At 38.2% G+C, this 13,001-nt stretch overlaps 1 protein-coding gene across 7 annotated transcripts in view; it reads right to left on the reverse strand.

The window, feature by feature from the left end:
* The window catches only part of EML4 (EMAP like 4), a 143,559-nt gene that overhangs the window by 63,898 nt on the left and 66,660 nt on the right, over window positions 1–13,001 (reverse strand). For all 7 annotated transcript variants that reach the window (XM_021547584.4, XM_085575973.1, XM_085575975.1 and 4 more), the window contains exon 2: window positions 2,152–2,334. In XM_021547584.4, the coding sequence (XP_021403259.2) occupies window positions 2,152–2,334 (183 nt within the window). The remainder of the gene's footprint in view (window positions 1–2,151; window positions 2,335–13,001) is intronic.

A 13,001-nucleotide genomic window follows, 5' to 3' on the forward strand; every position in this document is an offset into this window, starting at 1 on the left:
TAATACTTCAAAGAAAATCTAACAATTACTTCTTTGAGTATTATTTTTTATGGCAATTCAGATAATCTTCTAATCCTACTTATTCAAAGAAATTATGCATTTATCTCTGTTAAAATATTTCAAGAGTTTTTTGGCCATTGAAAGAATTTAAAATATAGACATCAAAAGTAGAACCTAGGGTGTTGCAAAAAGTGATGTATGAACTTGTTTGAATCCCAAGTTTATGCTTCAAGTCTAATTTTAGTCTCTTAAAATTCCAGTCTCTGTATGTAAGCATTTTCTTCTGTGAATTCTATATACAGCTGATTTCATGATTAACAGTGAAGTTAATGTGTTGTCTGGTGGTACTGTGTAACTGAACACAATGGGAACACATCCATCACCAATTAAATACAGTGTCAATTAGCCATAATTCATTTAAGTTCAGTGAATTAGATCATATATGGACATATCTGTCCCTGTTCCCATCTCTTTCTTCACAGTTCCATGCTGTTGCCATTCATTTGTAGAGATATAATATAACCAAACTGAAGACATTCCACCCTTCCTCTGCTCTGCCTCCCACAAATACTTAGTTACTTTCTCACGGGACAAATGGACCTAGAGAATTCAGTATGGTCCCGAGACTCCTAGAAAGGAGACAGCCCCAAGGCATTTTGCAGAGCACAGGAAGATTGCCCTGCCTGTACACAGTTTGCTGGGTGTTAGACAACTCCAATGCAAAGGTTTTTAGCCATGTTTGTTCATATCCCAGCTCCTCTGCATTTAAATAGCAAGAATAAGGTACTGTGGTGCACATGTTCTGCCCATAGTTTTTCACTTGGATATTTTTTTTTCTCATAATGGACAGCAGACAGCAGAGTGATTTAGTAAAAATATCTACTAAAGCCATATTTAAAAAGAGTTGGAAATAGAAGATTCAATCTTGATGAGACCAGACATGTAAATTGGGTAGATAAAAGCTGCATTTATAAGCAGAGATGACAACACTCTACCATTTAGCAAGCAAGAGAGAATGGCACGATTCAGAGCCCAAGTCAATTAGCATCATGACTTCCTTCCATCTGGCAGAAAGACTGCAAAAACACTTAATTAAGGAATTTGATCCCTCTGTCATATCTAAAATAAATCAAACTTTCAGCATTTTCAGCCTATATAAAGCAGTCACCCAAACAAGCATAGGCTTGTCTCAGTTCAGTGTTACAGTGGTGTAATAGGTGCACTGCAACACTCACACAGGGATTGAGCCCAGAGATCTCTATGCTGCATGGTTTGATGCGGTTACATGCAATTATGGTGAATTAAAACTGTGATTAATTTCAACTATAACCTAATCTTTTATATAATCAGAGACCTGATATATGCCAGAAACGTGCACAGCCATAATTCTCTTCAAATACACAACTTTAAGTTGGAGTAAGTTCCAAAACTCAATTCAAATACTTCTCCAGAACACAAAATGAAATGTCCATAGGGGATTGGGGGGGGGTAGGGGAAAGGGAGAAGCATATAAAAATTAGTTCATAAAGTATCTAGTTTCTTTACTTTTAAACAATCCTACATATATCAGCGCTTCAATATAAAAGTTTCCCACCAAAGTGACTATCCAAAGGAGATATTGCTGCTACATGGTCATTTCTTACATGACATCTATTAAGTTATCTCTGTACTGGAACAAAAATTAACTACATTCAGAAAGCCTTCTTATTTGGTGGCAATGTATTTTGGTTTTTGTTTTTGTTATAATTTAGGAGCAAAAGAAAACATAATCTCTAATAAACCCTTTTAGTTGACTAATTTCCAGGCAAAAGTCAAAGCCAAGACTCAAAACTGTCCATAAGCCCCAGAACCTCCAGTGGCAGGTTAACATTCCACCATTGAAATTAAAACAGGAACCTTTTAGCAAGAAGTAAGGAAAATTTTCAGGGGTATCAAGAATGTAAAAATGTTAGCAAACAACAGGATTAATAAGCATATTTCAGATATCTCTTGGCCGTATATATGTAAACCACTATTATAAACCTAACCCCCTCCCAGCTCAAAATAGATCAGCCTTCCCAAATGAGAGAGAAAAGGGAAAAAACAATGGAGAACATTCTGACATGATAACACAGCCTGACTGTAGGAAGAGTTTACCAAATTTGGGCTTACCTTTACTTGGTGCTGATTTTCTCACAGAAGCTACATGGTCTTCAGAGATAGCAAGACGCCTGAGCACGTCAGCCAAGGCTGCTTTCAGCACGGTGATTTCATCTTCCTGCTGCTGCACTCTGAGCTCCAGGGCTGAAAGACGGTCCTGGACATCGGAGGTGCTGGCAGCCGAGATGCTGTCATCTGCACAGGGGAAAAGCAGAGCAGAAAGAGGCACTGAAATGCTTTGTTCTGAATTAAAAGCTACAGAAAGAAGCAAGTACAGCACAAGTACGTCTGTCCCATCATTTTGAAATACTGAAGACATTCTAACAAACATGTTCAGGCAAATAAGGAATGGATATTACAGCATACATCGAATTAATGCTTCAAGACAGAAATCATTACTAATCATTAGCTAAGACAAAAGGCTTAAAGAGTGTGGACCTACTAAAATCATAAGAGAGAATGTGCTTCCTGTGAAAAACATGCTTACAAGTAGAAGGAAGACTGAAATTATTTACACACCAAACTAAATTAACCAGAAAGGTATAAAAGTGTGGTAAAATTCTGCAATATATTCTTGTGGAACTGTTGAAGAATTTTAACTGTGACTCTTAATATTAAAGCAAGTTTCAAAGTTAAAAAAAAAAGCCACAGTTGAACATACAAGTACTGCTAACAATGACCTAATTGCATCAGGTGGCAATCTCAATTTAAATGGTCTAGATCAGAGTTCTTAATTTCAATTCCTTCTCTTTAACTTTTTTCACATCCCCATCCTGGATGTGCCAAAAAACATACAACCTTGTAACATTTGGCTTGAAGAGAAGAGAAAATAAATGCACTACAAAAAGGTTCCAAAAATCTGTTTGGCCACACAGAGATAGATTAGCATTGAAGGCCTAACCCAGCCAAATCTATTCTTCAGTGGTAAAAAGGAAATTACAGCTTCTGCTTACTCTTTGCATTTGACAGTTCTTTGCATTATTTCTGCCAAGCCAAAATAACACATAACAGATTTTTGTATTTGGCTGTTCTAACAAATCACAGGCCAATCACTTAAAAAAATATCTGTAAAAGAATATTTTACTCAATCACAAGGTACTGAATTCCTTATCCATTCTGTTTAAGGCTTCCTAAAAACTCAGTAAGGAAATTCTAATATAGCTTTACAAAAATTCACCTGTATTATATAGTTCACTTAAGTTCATATTTACAAAATAAATACAGCAAATTTAAATGTAAAGGTAAATAGCTGGTATATCACTATGAATCTATTAAATCTAAACTTTAATTTTCACTAATCTTAGGAAGATATATCAAGGAGAAAAATGTTAATATAAGCCACAATCCTAATACTTTGATTTGCCCTAAAAAAAAGCCTTAATCTTTGAAATACTTGCATAGGGGCAGTTTCAAAATACATGTAAACAAAAGAAATACTGAGCCAAATTCCTCCAATGAGCTCAGTACAGAAGAGATTAAGGCGCTTAATGCCAACTTCCATTCAGTTAAAACATGATACTCACTATTGAACAACCAAGAACTGAACCAACCCAAATAAAACATCATAATTAATACTTTCACAATACAAACAGAATTCCTACAATTAAAACCCTTTAATAATGAAATGTATCCAAAATTATAATTGAACTGAAAGGAACATTTAAGGTTACAATAATAAACCAGCCCCTAAATGACAGTTTTGCATATTGTTTTAGTTCACTATTTGGTTAATACAAAAGCAGAAGTGTACATATCATGGCTAGTACTCTATTCATTCTTACTGATGAAAAAAACTGCAGGGGAATTAATCAATTAATAAGGTACATAATGAAATTGAGACCGAGAGACAACAAATTAGGACTCAACAAAAATATCTTTAATACCACCATCCATAACTCTACCTCCCTATATGCAGAAAATTGATTTTAATAACTCCACAGCCCAGCACATCTAATGGCCTCTCACCAGGACTTTACAAACCCACACCTGTGACACCTACCCCAGGTTGGGAAAGACTCTAAGATTCTTTTATTAAAATCTTCATGTTCAAAAATAAACCCCCATCTGTTTTAAGGAGCTGGGAAAACTTCCTACATGCACACACACTTAAGTTTTTACTTCAGGAAAGCAAAATACCATATAATTCATATTTCCACTATCCTGCAAGTATTAGCTGCAGTAGACCAGACAGAATTAATACTCCAGAGAACAATTATTTTCAAAATATTATAAATTTTTTAACTTCTCTTACACTGAGTAGCAGCTCAAACAGAAAAAAGCAGTTTGACATTTCCTTAAAAAAAGAGGAGGGGGAAAAAAGAGAGGAAACTCCCCCCAATTTAGTTTTATTTGCCTTTTTTTTTTTTTTGTTGGTCAAAGTCTTCCATTAATAAATATTATCCATTACAATGGATAAATTATGGATACATTCCCAGGCTACATAAATATACAGCAGATCACTATAAAACACTTGTAAAAGAAATAAGTAGCTATGTCAAATCATCATTTTAGAAGCCAAATATTACTGTGCTCCCTGTGTAGAGTCCAAACAAGAGTAATTACCAAACCAGGAAAAGCTCCACTGGTGATCAGTCTCTCTGATGAGCACAGAAGCAAATGCTCTGCACATCTCTAGACATCTTTATTTCCAATGAGCTACTAGCATAGACCACACTGCTGCTGTTGAACCCCAGCACCCCAAAAGTGGGGGCACTATCTGGCTGCTGCAGCTCCCACATGCACAGTTCTGTCACTAATTAGAACTCTGAAGAACAAGAGAGCCAATCTTCCTGCCCTGAGAGGGCGAGCTGCAATGCTCTGGCCTCCTCAACACATCTATGAGATGGCAGAGGAGCTGACCAATGTTCTCCTTGGTGCTGGGGAGGCTCAAGCCTTGGCACAGCACAGAGTGGCAAAAGGACCCTCAAACTCAACTTCAACCCAACAGCTCATCAGAAGGCACAGCCACTGAAATGGGGCATGAGGAAAAGGCCAAGAAGGTTGAGGCACTCAGCTGATTCCAAACCAGGCAAAGCAATGTGCCCTGTTGTACAATGGAAGGTTCTAAACCACCAGTGGCTGCTTTGCATTGCAGAGAGGGCACAGGAGACACTGAAATAAGCTGGAAAGTAAGAATATCAGGATATCACCAGGAAATCAAGACTAATTTGATTGATCAAAGAATACAGTAGCACACTTGGAAGACATTTCATTGTTCTTTATCATTCTACAGAAGCAGCATCTGTTTCAAGTGATGACAACCATATATTACCCAGGCAACTATTACAGAATTAAAACTACTAATTCCCAACCCAAATATCTCACCCATTACAGAAAATATTCAACTTAATTCCAACATGCCCTTCCTGGCAGTGTCTTGAGAAGTAACTCAGCAGGGATTATCTTAAAAGAAGATGCCCTAAAAGTAAACAAAGCTGGAATCCATGAGATCATTCTGACAAATCTGCACAATTACACCTTTCTTCACAGAATTTTTCAAAATTTCTTCCAGATTTCTTCTTTCATTTAAAACATATTTTATAATCTAAAGAAATACTTCAAAAGAAGTTCAAACAAAAACAAAAAGAAACACCCTTCCTTCAAGGACATGCCCTCCTCCTTCAGAGAGGAAACAGCTCTTATGTAAGAACAGTCAGTCAATGGGAAGCAAAATTTCATTTCCTCCCTTCCTCTTCTCCCAGTCCTAAATATCTGTACTTTCCCTTGTGCTGACATAGACATGCATCTATCCAGGCTTTCCATAAGCTGCTCTTCTTTTATCAAACCAGAAGGAAATTTATTTAAAAAGGGAAAACAGTTAAGCAAATAGAGCAAGTAATTTGTCCATGCAGTCAACTATTGATTCATTTGATTAATTAAAAAAATACCTTTTTAGTTATCTGGCTATTCTTATTATAACCAAACATTACCATTTCTGATGTGCTGATTGTGTTTTCTAAGCTGTTGATGACTTATGCCTTTAAGGGACACACTGGGAACAAGATCCAGTGTGGAAAAAAGCATCATATACAGCACTCGCTGGTAATAGTGAGGAGACATCCACAGAGATGTGAATCTAAGGTATTTCAGCCTTAAAAACTGGTTTAAGTTAAGAGTACTGGCACACAAATGACAGCAAAAACATTCTAGGTCTAACCATACAGTACAACAACTTTCAAAACAAAATGTTCTGCTATTTTTCATAGTTCATCAGTTTGATTTTTAAATTTTAATCAGGAAAAATCAATTCTTCCCTTACTTTTGGAGTAAGAAGGGATATACATGGGATGCTTCTATTCGGTACTCATGAGACACAAGGACAACTCTAAAAATGAGGGTTAATTTCTCATAGTCAATGCATACCACTGAACAGACAGGTTACTCTGTGTGGGACTCCTCACAGTCACAGGCATCAAACCACTTCTAGCAGATCAAACACAGCAGCAATTCAAACTGCCCCTTAGACTTGGGCCAGGAGCTCCAAAATGAGTATCCAGGACATAGTGATGGTACTTAACAAACCTTCCAAGCCACGTATCCCTCCTCAAATTTCATCTAGCAGACATGTGATAGTTCCAGTGTTTGAAAAGCATCACCCTTCATTACTTGCTGCCTAGGAGAATGTTGAACTGGCTACATTGGGGAAAAAAAATAAATCTTACTACTAAACCAGCTATTCTAGGCCCCCTCAACAAATCCAGAGCATGCATTATCACCTTTCAGAGTCAATTCCTCCCAGCTTTGACTAAATCTAAGTAAGGAATTAATTTCAGATGTAAGCAGCATTTCAGAAAAAAATTCTCCAAATTCCAGCCCATGGAAATTTAAACCACAGGGTGGAAAACCCTATGTTTTATCCAATAAAGCCATATAAACCACAGGTAACTTTAAACGCCTGGCTGTTAAGGTACTCATTTCTATATTTTGCCCAGAGTGGTAAAAGTCTTTTATTAGGGAAAAGGAACAGAAATTACTGGGATTGGTATAAAGATCTGGCTGACAATTTCAGGAGATAACTGTCCCCAAGGAACCTTTTCTCATGAGGACCATGATTTGCTCACGTGTGAGGAAAAGTATGTATTTGTATAATTTCCAATTTTTGTTCTAAACAGCACTGAAAAATTTGACTTGGGATGAGGCTTCTATTTCCAGCGATACCAGACAAATTTATTTTTCCTACACATTATGAGGAGGAAAACTCTGCAGTTTTCTGCAGATCATTTGTCTTAAGAGTAGCTTATAAAAGGTGCAAAGTTCAAGAATTATGTTCAAAATCTGTATTTCATGATTTTCAACAACAAAAAGAAAAGTAGAATTAAGGCTCCATACTTTTTGCTCACAGTATCTCCTCCAAATGCAAGCACATGCAATCTCAGTTTTGTAAAGGATGTGAGTCATGGAAATAATCCAAGAATGGGAATTAAAGCACACAACACAAACACAGAGGATTCAAAGAGCTTGCCCACAACCTAAATGATACTGCCTTACCCTAGAACCTAGAGTTTATGTCATGGAAGTGAAGTGGGAAGTTCCCCCCAGCTCCTTCCTTCCTGCAAGTGCAAGACTCTTGCCTTGAACTTCCTCAATTACCTCACACATCTTTGGATTCCTTTGCTAGTTTTTCATTCTTTTCCCTATTCTTCCAGTTTTCCTACACCAAGTCAAAACCAATGCACTGCTTGACCTCACATTTGATACTGGTGACAAAAGTGTAAGTTCTTTATTTTCTTTTTAGAATACTAATGCAGATGTTCTGAGGCAGGTAGAGGTAAGTCACTGACTGTAGACAGTGCAGTATATTAACATTTCCAACATGAGCTAAACCTGAAATTTGTCTCCTTCAAAGACATTTCTTCAGGTTTTTCAGGAAGCAAATATTGCCACACTCCACTTTGCTCAGGATTGATGCTGCACGAGGACCATCACATCAACCAGACTGTCTTCCCTGCACAGCTCATCAGCTTTTCAATGTTTCATACACCTATCTGATTTTACCCCCTACAAGTAGTTAATAATAATAAAAAAAAGATATATTATTCTACACTAGGCATTCCGTAAACCATTTTGACCACAAGTCCACAGCAAGCAGTATTTGATTTGTCTGTAGATGATCCATGAAATGATTATGCTGAAGCCTATGAATATTCTGCAGTGCAACAGCTGCTACTGGCCTTTGATACTGAGGACTGCTTTATGTTCAGTTTGAAGCATGTTCATGTCTGTGAGCCTGCATCATTACATTATAAAGAACATGATCCATGTTTTCAAGCAACTTTCTTTGAAAGAGTTATTCTGACATGTAAGATGATTTACCACTTCAAGTCTAACAATTAGTAGCTCTACTTGTATATGCTAGAGAGATCTGTGCACATAGGCAATAGTATATTTTTTGTTTTCTTATCATGAAAAAGCAAAGGAAGGAGAAAGATAAAAAGATGACACAAAAACATCCTGACAAAAATGATCTAATAATAATCACAAATTACAGAAAATATAAATATCTTTGTAATAAGCTTGTGTATCTGCTGCTGTATCTGCTCAGTTTTAATACAGATAACCTAGAAATACATCAGCATGAGATTCACAGGGCACAGCTCCACCCATACCATATTTGATCAATGTGAGTGTTCTGCTTGCCTAAGTTTCCAGTAACTGTATAACTTATTGGGTACAAAAATTTTATATTTCATACTTGCTGATACTAGCTTTGATAGGCCGACTGCAAAAGCAGAACACTTACAGACATTTCTCATATTTAAAACAGGTATCCATTTGATTATTTGAAGAGGCAGATAATTATGCAGACACTGCCTTCTAGCCTTCCCCAACTCCATACTTCCTATCAGCTCCACCTCCACTGAGATGCATATCAAGAGTAAGACCATTCACTGATTTTTTCCCTCCCACTGCTTAAAAAGCCTTGTAGTTTTAAGTACTTTTCTTCTCCTAACACTGCTTGGCTCCTGATACTGCTCTTCAATGCTTGGCCTTCAACCCACAAGACAAGCCCTTCCCCTTCCAAAATATTTTTTCTGCTACAAATCAGTGACCTCTACACTCCATAGACAGAATCCATGGTGGCACCCACTTGGGATTCCCCATATAAATGGCTCAGCAGCTATCCCAGCCACCCCAAGCTCTTATCAATATTTGGTGCCACCTCATTTTCATATCACAGTAAGGAGAGGGGCAGGGGGCATCTTTTATAACACAGAAGTTTGGAAATTCACACAGAAACCAGAGACAGCTGCAATAAACTGCTCTACTGTAAGTTACACATGCATTAACACTTTAGCACACATAGATTAGTATTCCTTCACTGGAAATATTTCGTATTGTGCAAGAAGTGTTAGAACACTTTCATGCTAAAATGCTAATTTATAAGTGACAAATTAAGTGTGCATGAAATTATGTAGGTTAATTCCCATGCTCCCTCATGCTCAAACTCATCTAGATAAAATTTTCTAAGAAATCAACTTTTCACATGCTGAAGAGGGACTACATTCTGAAAGTCTTCCTCTTCACTGAAGCCTCAGCCACCACTCACCACCCTGCACCAAAAGCAGATGGCATCCAAGCCACCCTATGGAGAAACTCAACAGGCTTTAGCTCTATAGGACAGAGACAAAGTCAGCCACTGCTGGCGGCTCCAGGGTGGCTACAGCAGGACACCAAGAATAGGAAAGCATCTCTCCTGCACTCCCAAAGCCTCACTACAGAACAGCCTACACATTGTGACTAACCCAAAACACCAGACTTCAGTGTGGAAAAGTGCTCAACTCTCCCAGGTAAACCCACCAGGAGCAATCAGGCTTTGACATGTATAGGGCAGTTCTTCCTATGCACTTTGACAATCAAGCCTTTCTAATTTCAATTTAGTCAACTACTTAATGAGAAAATTAGGTAATTAGCAGATGCTTTTGACCTTAATCTGTTTTTAACACCACTCTTCATCTGTTAAATGAAATTAAATTCATCATCCCACACTGCCTAAAGGTTAATTAACACTTGTGGGCTGTACCCTAAGTGCTACCCTAAGTGCTGTAGCAAGGTCAGTGTTTAAATGCATGCAATTTCTCAAGAAGCAAGAGACTAAGAGCCTTCCCATAAAAATAAGAGAGAGACACACAAAGAAAATAAAGTTAACTCAAAATACCAACCAGCTGCTTTTACAGGAAGAATCACATTTTCAGAGTTCTAACTTGGAATAGACTATGACCTCCTCCATGCATCTTACTACCTATATGATTTCAATACAGTCTTGATGGATAACTCTAAGTTCAGTCTGACTTCCCACTTGGAACACTCTTCTTTAACCTTATGTCTTTAATGCACAAATCTACAAAAAGATGGCAGCATTAATTGTCACTGATCTGCCCAACACACTGAATGATGATAACCAGTCAGGCTGACAAAAGTATTGCTCTCCAAAACATCACAGAGCCCAGCGAACACACAGAGTTCACAGAGAAATATGGGACCACTGGAAGCATTGGTTTTCCCGGAATACTGAGCAAACTCATTGGCACAGACAGGTACCAGCAGTTATGTGGCAGGCAAGGAAGTCGGTGTGAAGGCCTGTAAATGGAAAGCGAGGGAAGAGGAAGGAGGGAAGAAGAGAAAAAAAAGAGCACTCCCAGTAATCTCAGATTCTCCATCTCTCTGCACGCCTCCCTCCACCCAGTACTGCTTATTTTTTAACTGCTCTTGTCAGAGTGATGATGCTAATTCATGCTCAAAGACGTGTCTATATATTTAGAAACTTTTCTTTTTCAGAATTTAAGCCCTAATTCATACAGCTTACCTCTGATTATACAAACTCTATTTCCAAAACATAAACTTTTCTAGTAACGTGAATAAATCCAAGTTTGAAAAACATTTAATCTTTAGATGGCAACAACACAGGTCAAGTCCAACATTCCTCATTACTGGCAGTATATCTCCTCTGCTGCAAAGTATCTGAATTCAGTAGTACCAACATGCTTTCAATCTGACAATTATGGCAATCTTCCAATATCTTAAATATTTATTGCTTATTCGGGCAACTAACTCAACTGGGTTTTTATTTGTGATATGCTTTTAACAAGTATGTTTTTGCCCTAGAGGAAAGAAGTTGCTACTCTAAGATTGCTATATTCTCAGCGGTTCTAGAGTACCATTTCAGCCGCAAAACAGAAAAGCACTGAAATCATTAAGTGAGATAACATCAGGCAAAGCAAAATAACCTCTTTTATGAATACATTTTATTTTGTACCATGCCATGTTTACTTACAAAATTCTACTAATCTAAAATCCTGGCACACAAATGAATGCTCTCTAGTTTCTGTTATCTAGAAATCAAATTAGACATTATCCCTGTAAATAAAATACTGTAATGTTTCTGAAATTTTTTATATTGGCTGCTTCACTGTGCTGTGCATTTCTTTCCCCCAGGACTCATAAATATCTAATTTGTAACATCAAAAAATACCACTGTACAAACCGTTTCTTTGATCTCATTCTGTGCTATTCTAAGTCAATCTATCGTAAGTGCCACTATGCAAAACTCCATCAAGAAAAACAGAAACCTGGCCTGTAGTATTAATTTCCTTTCCCAAAGAAATACAGACCTCCTTCTCCCAAAACAGTCATCTACCCTGTAGGGGAAGCACTGCTGGAAAAAGCTGGATCTGAACATTTTTGTGCTCAGCAGAAACGTGCTTACCCCAGAGCAGGGGGAGGCACCAGTGCTGGTGTACACAGCGTTATTTCACAGCTCTTATCATGCCAAGTCACAGGACACGGCAATTTCAGATAAAGGGAAAACCTGCTTTGAAATAGGCTCACCAGCTAACTGCCTTATCTTAGCTTTCTGGTATTTCAGGTATAGGAATTCCTTCCACTTACTCACATCCCTATGTGGCCACGGCTTTATTACCTCTCCATACCAGAGCTCATTCAGTAAAATGCCAATTGTGAACTTCACTCTGACAAGCTAAAGTGACCTTGAGGAGTTACTGTCCCTCTTCGTATCTTCTTATCCAAAACCTAAGGATGACAGTCCACTCCCTCCTTGAAAAAAACAGCCTCTGAGAGACAAGCTTTCTGGTGGGAGTGTTCATTCCAGTTCTCCAGGTGGGAGTATTCATTCCAGTTCTCCAGGTGGGAGTGTTCATTCCAGTTCTCCAGGTGGGAGTGTTCATTCCAGTTCTCCAGGTGGGAGTGTTCATTCCACTGCAGCAGGGCTGGAGCGGTCGGTTGTGCCTGCAAGGTTGTCCTGCTTCATCCATCCCCCTGGGCAGCATCTCCAGCAGAAGACACCCCTTATCCCAGCTCTGCCATACAAATGTTACCCTCCCTGCTGCAGGGGATACCATCTCACAACCATTCTACTTCTCCTCTGTCTTGCAAGCAAGAACAGACACAAGGTTTGGTTTTGACATTTTTAAAAATCCACTCTTTCTTAGGAATGCAAGACTAAAGCTCTCTAATCACCAACTTGATCCAACTCAACTCTTGCAACAGCAGCAAAATCCTGCTTTTGTTTACCTCCACCAAGAAGCTTCCATAGCTTCTGCAACTGCTTGCAGCTTTGGTATTAGAGGAACATCACAACAGCTTGTGTTTGCTCAGGTGGAACCAAATCCACAGCAGTTTGGTTTGGTTGGGGGTTTTTTGCATAGAAAAGAACTAACCTATGTCCATAAAGACCAGTCATACTATAGACACAGCTAAGCCATCTGCTTGATTTCAAGGATGAAGCACATGGCTCCCACAGAACCAGCCTGGAAGATACTATCTACAACTACTCATCACACATTAGTCACAGTCTCCAATTCAGTTACTACACAGGAGGAACTAGTGAGAAATAAATGGAATACCTG

This window comes from Lonchura striata, chromosome 3 (assembly GCF_050655825.1).
Source record: "Lonchura striata isolate lonStrDom1 chromosome 3, ASM5065582v1, whole genome shotgun sequence".
NCBI classification, from domain to species: Eukaryota; Metazoa; Chordata; class Aves; order Passeriformes; family Estrildidae; genus Lonchura; species Lonchura striata.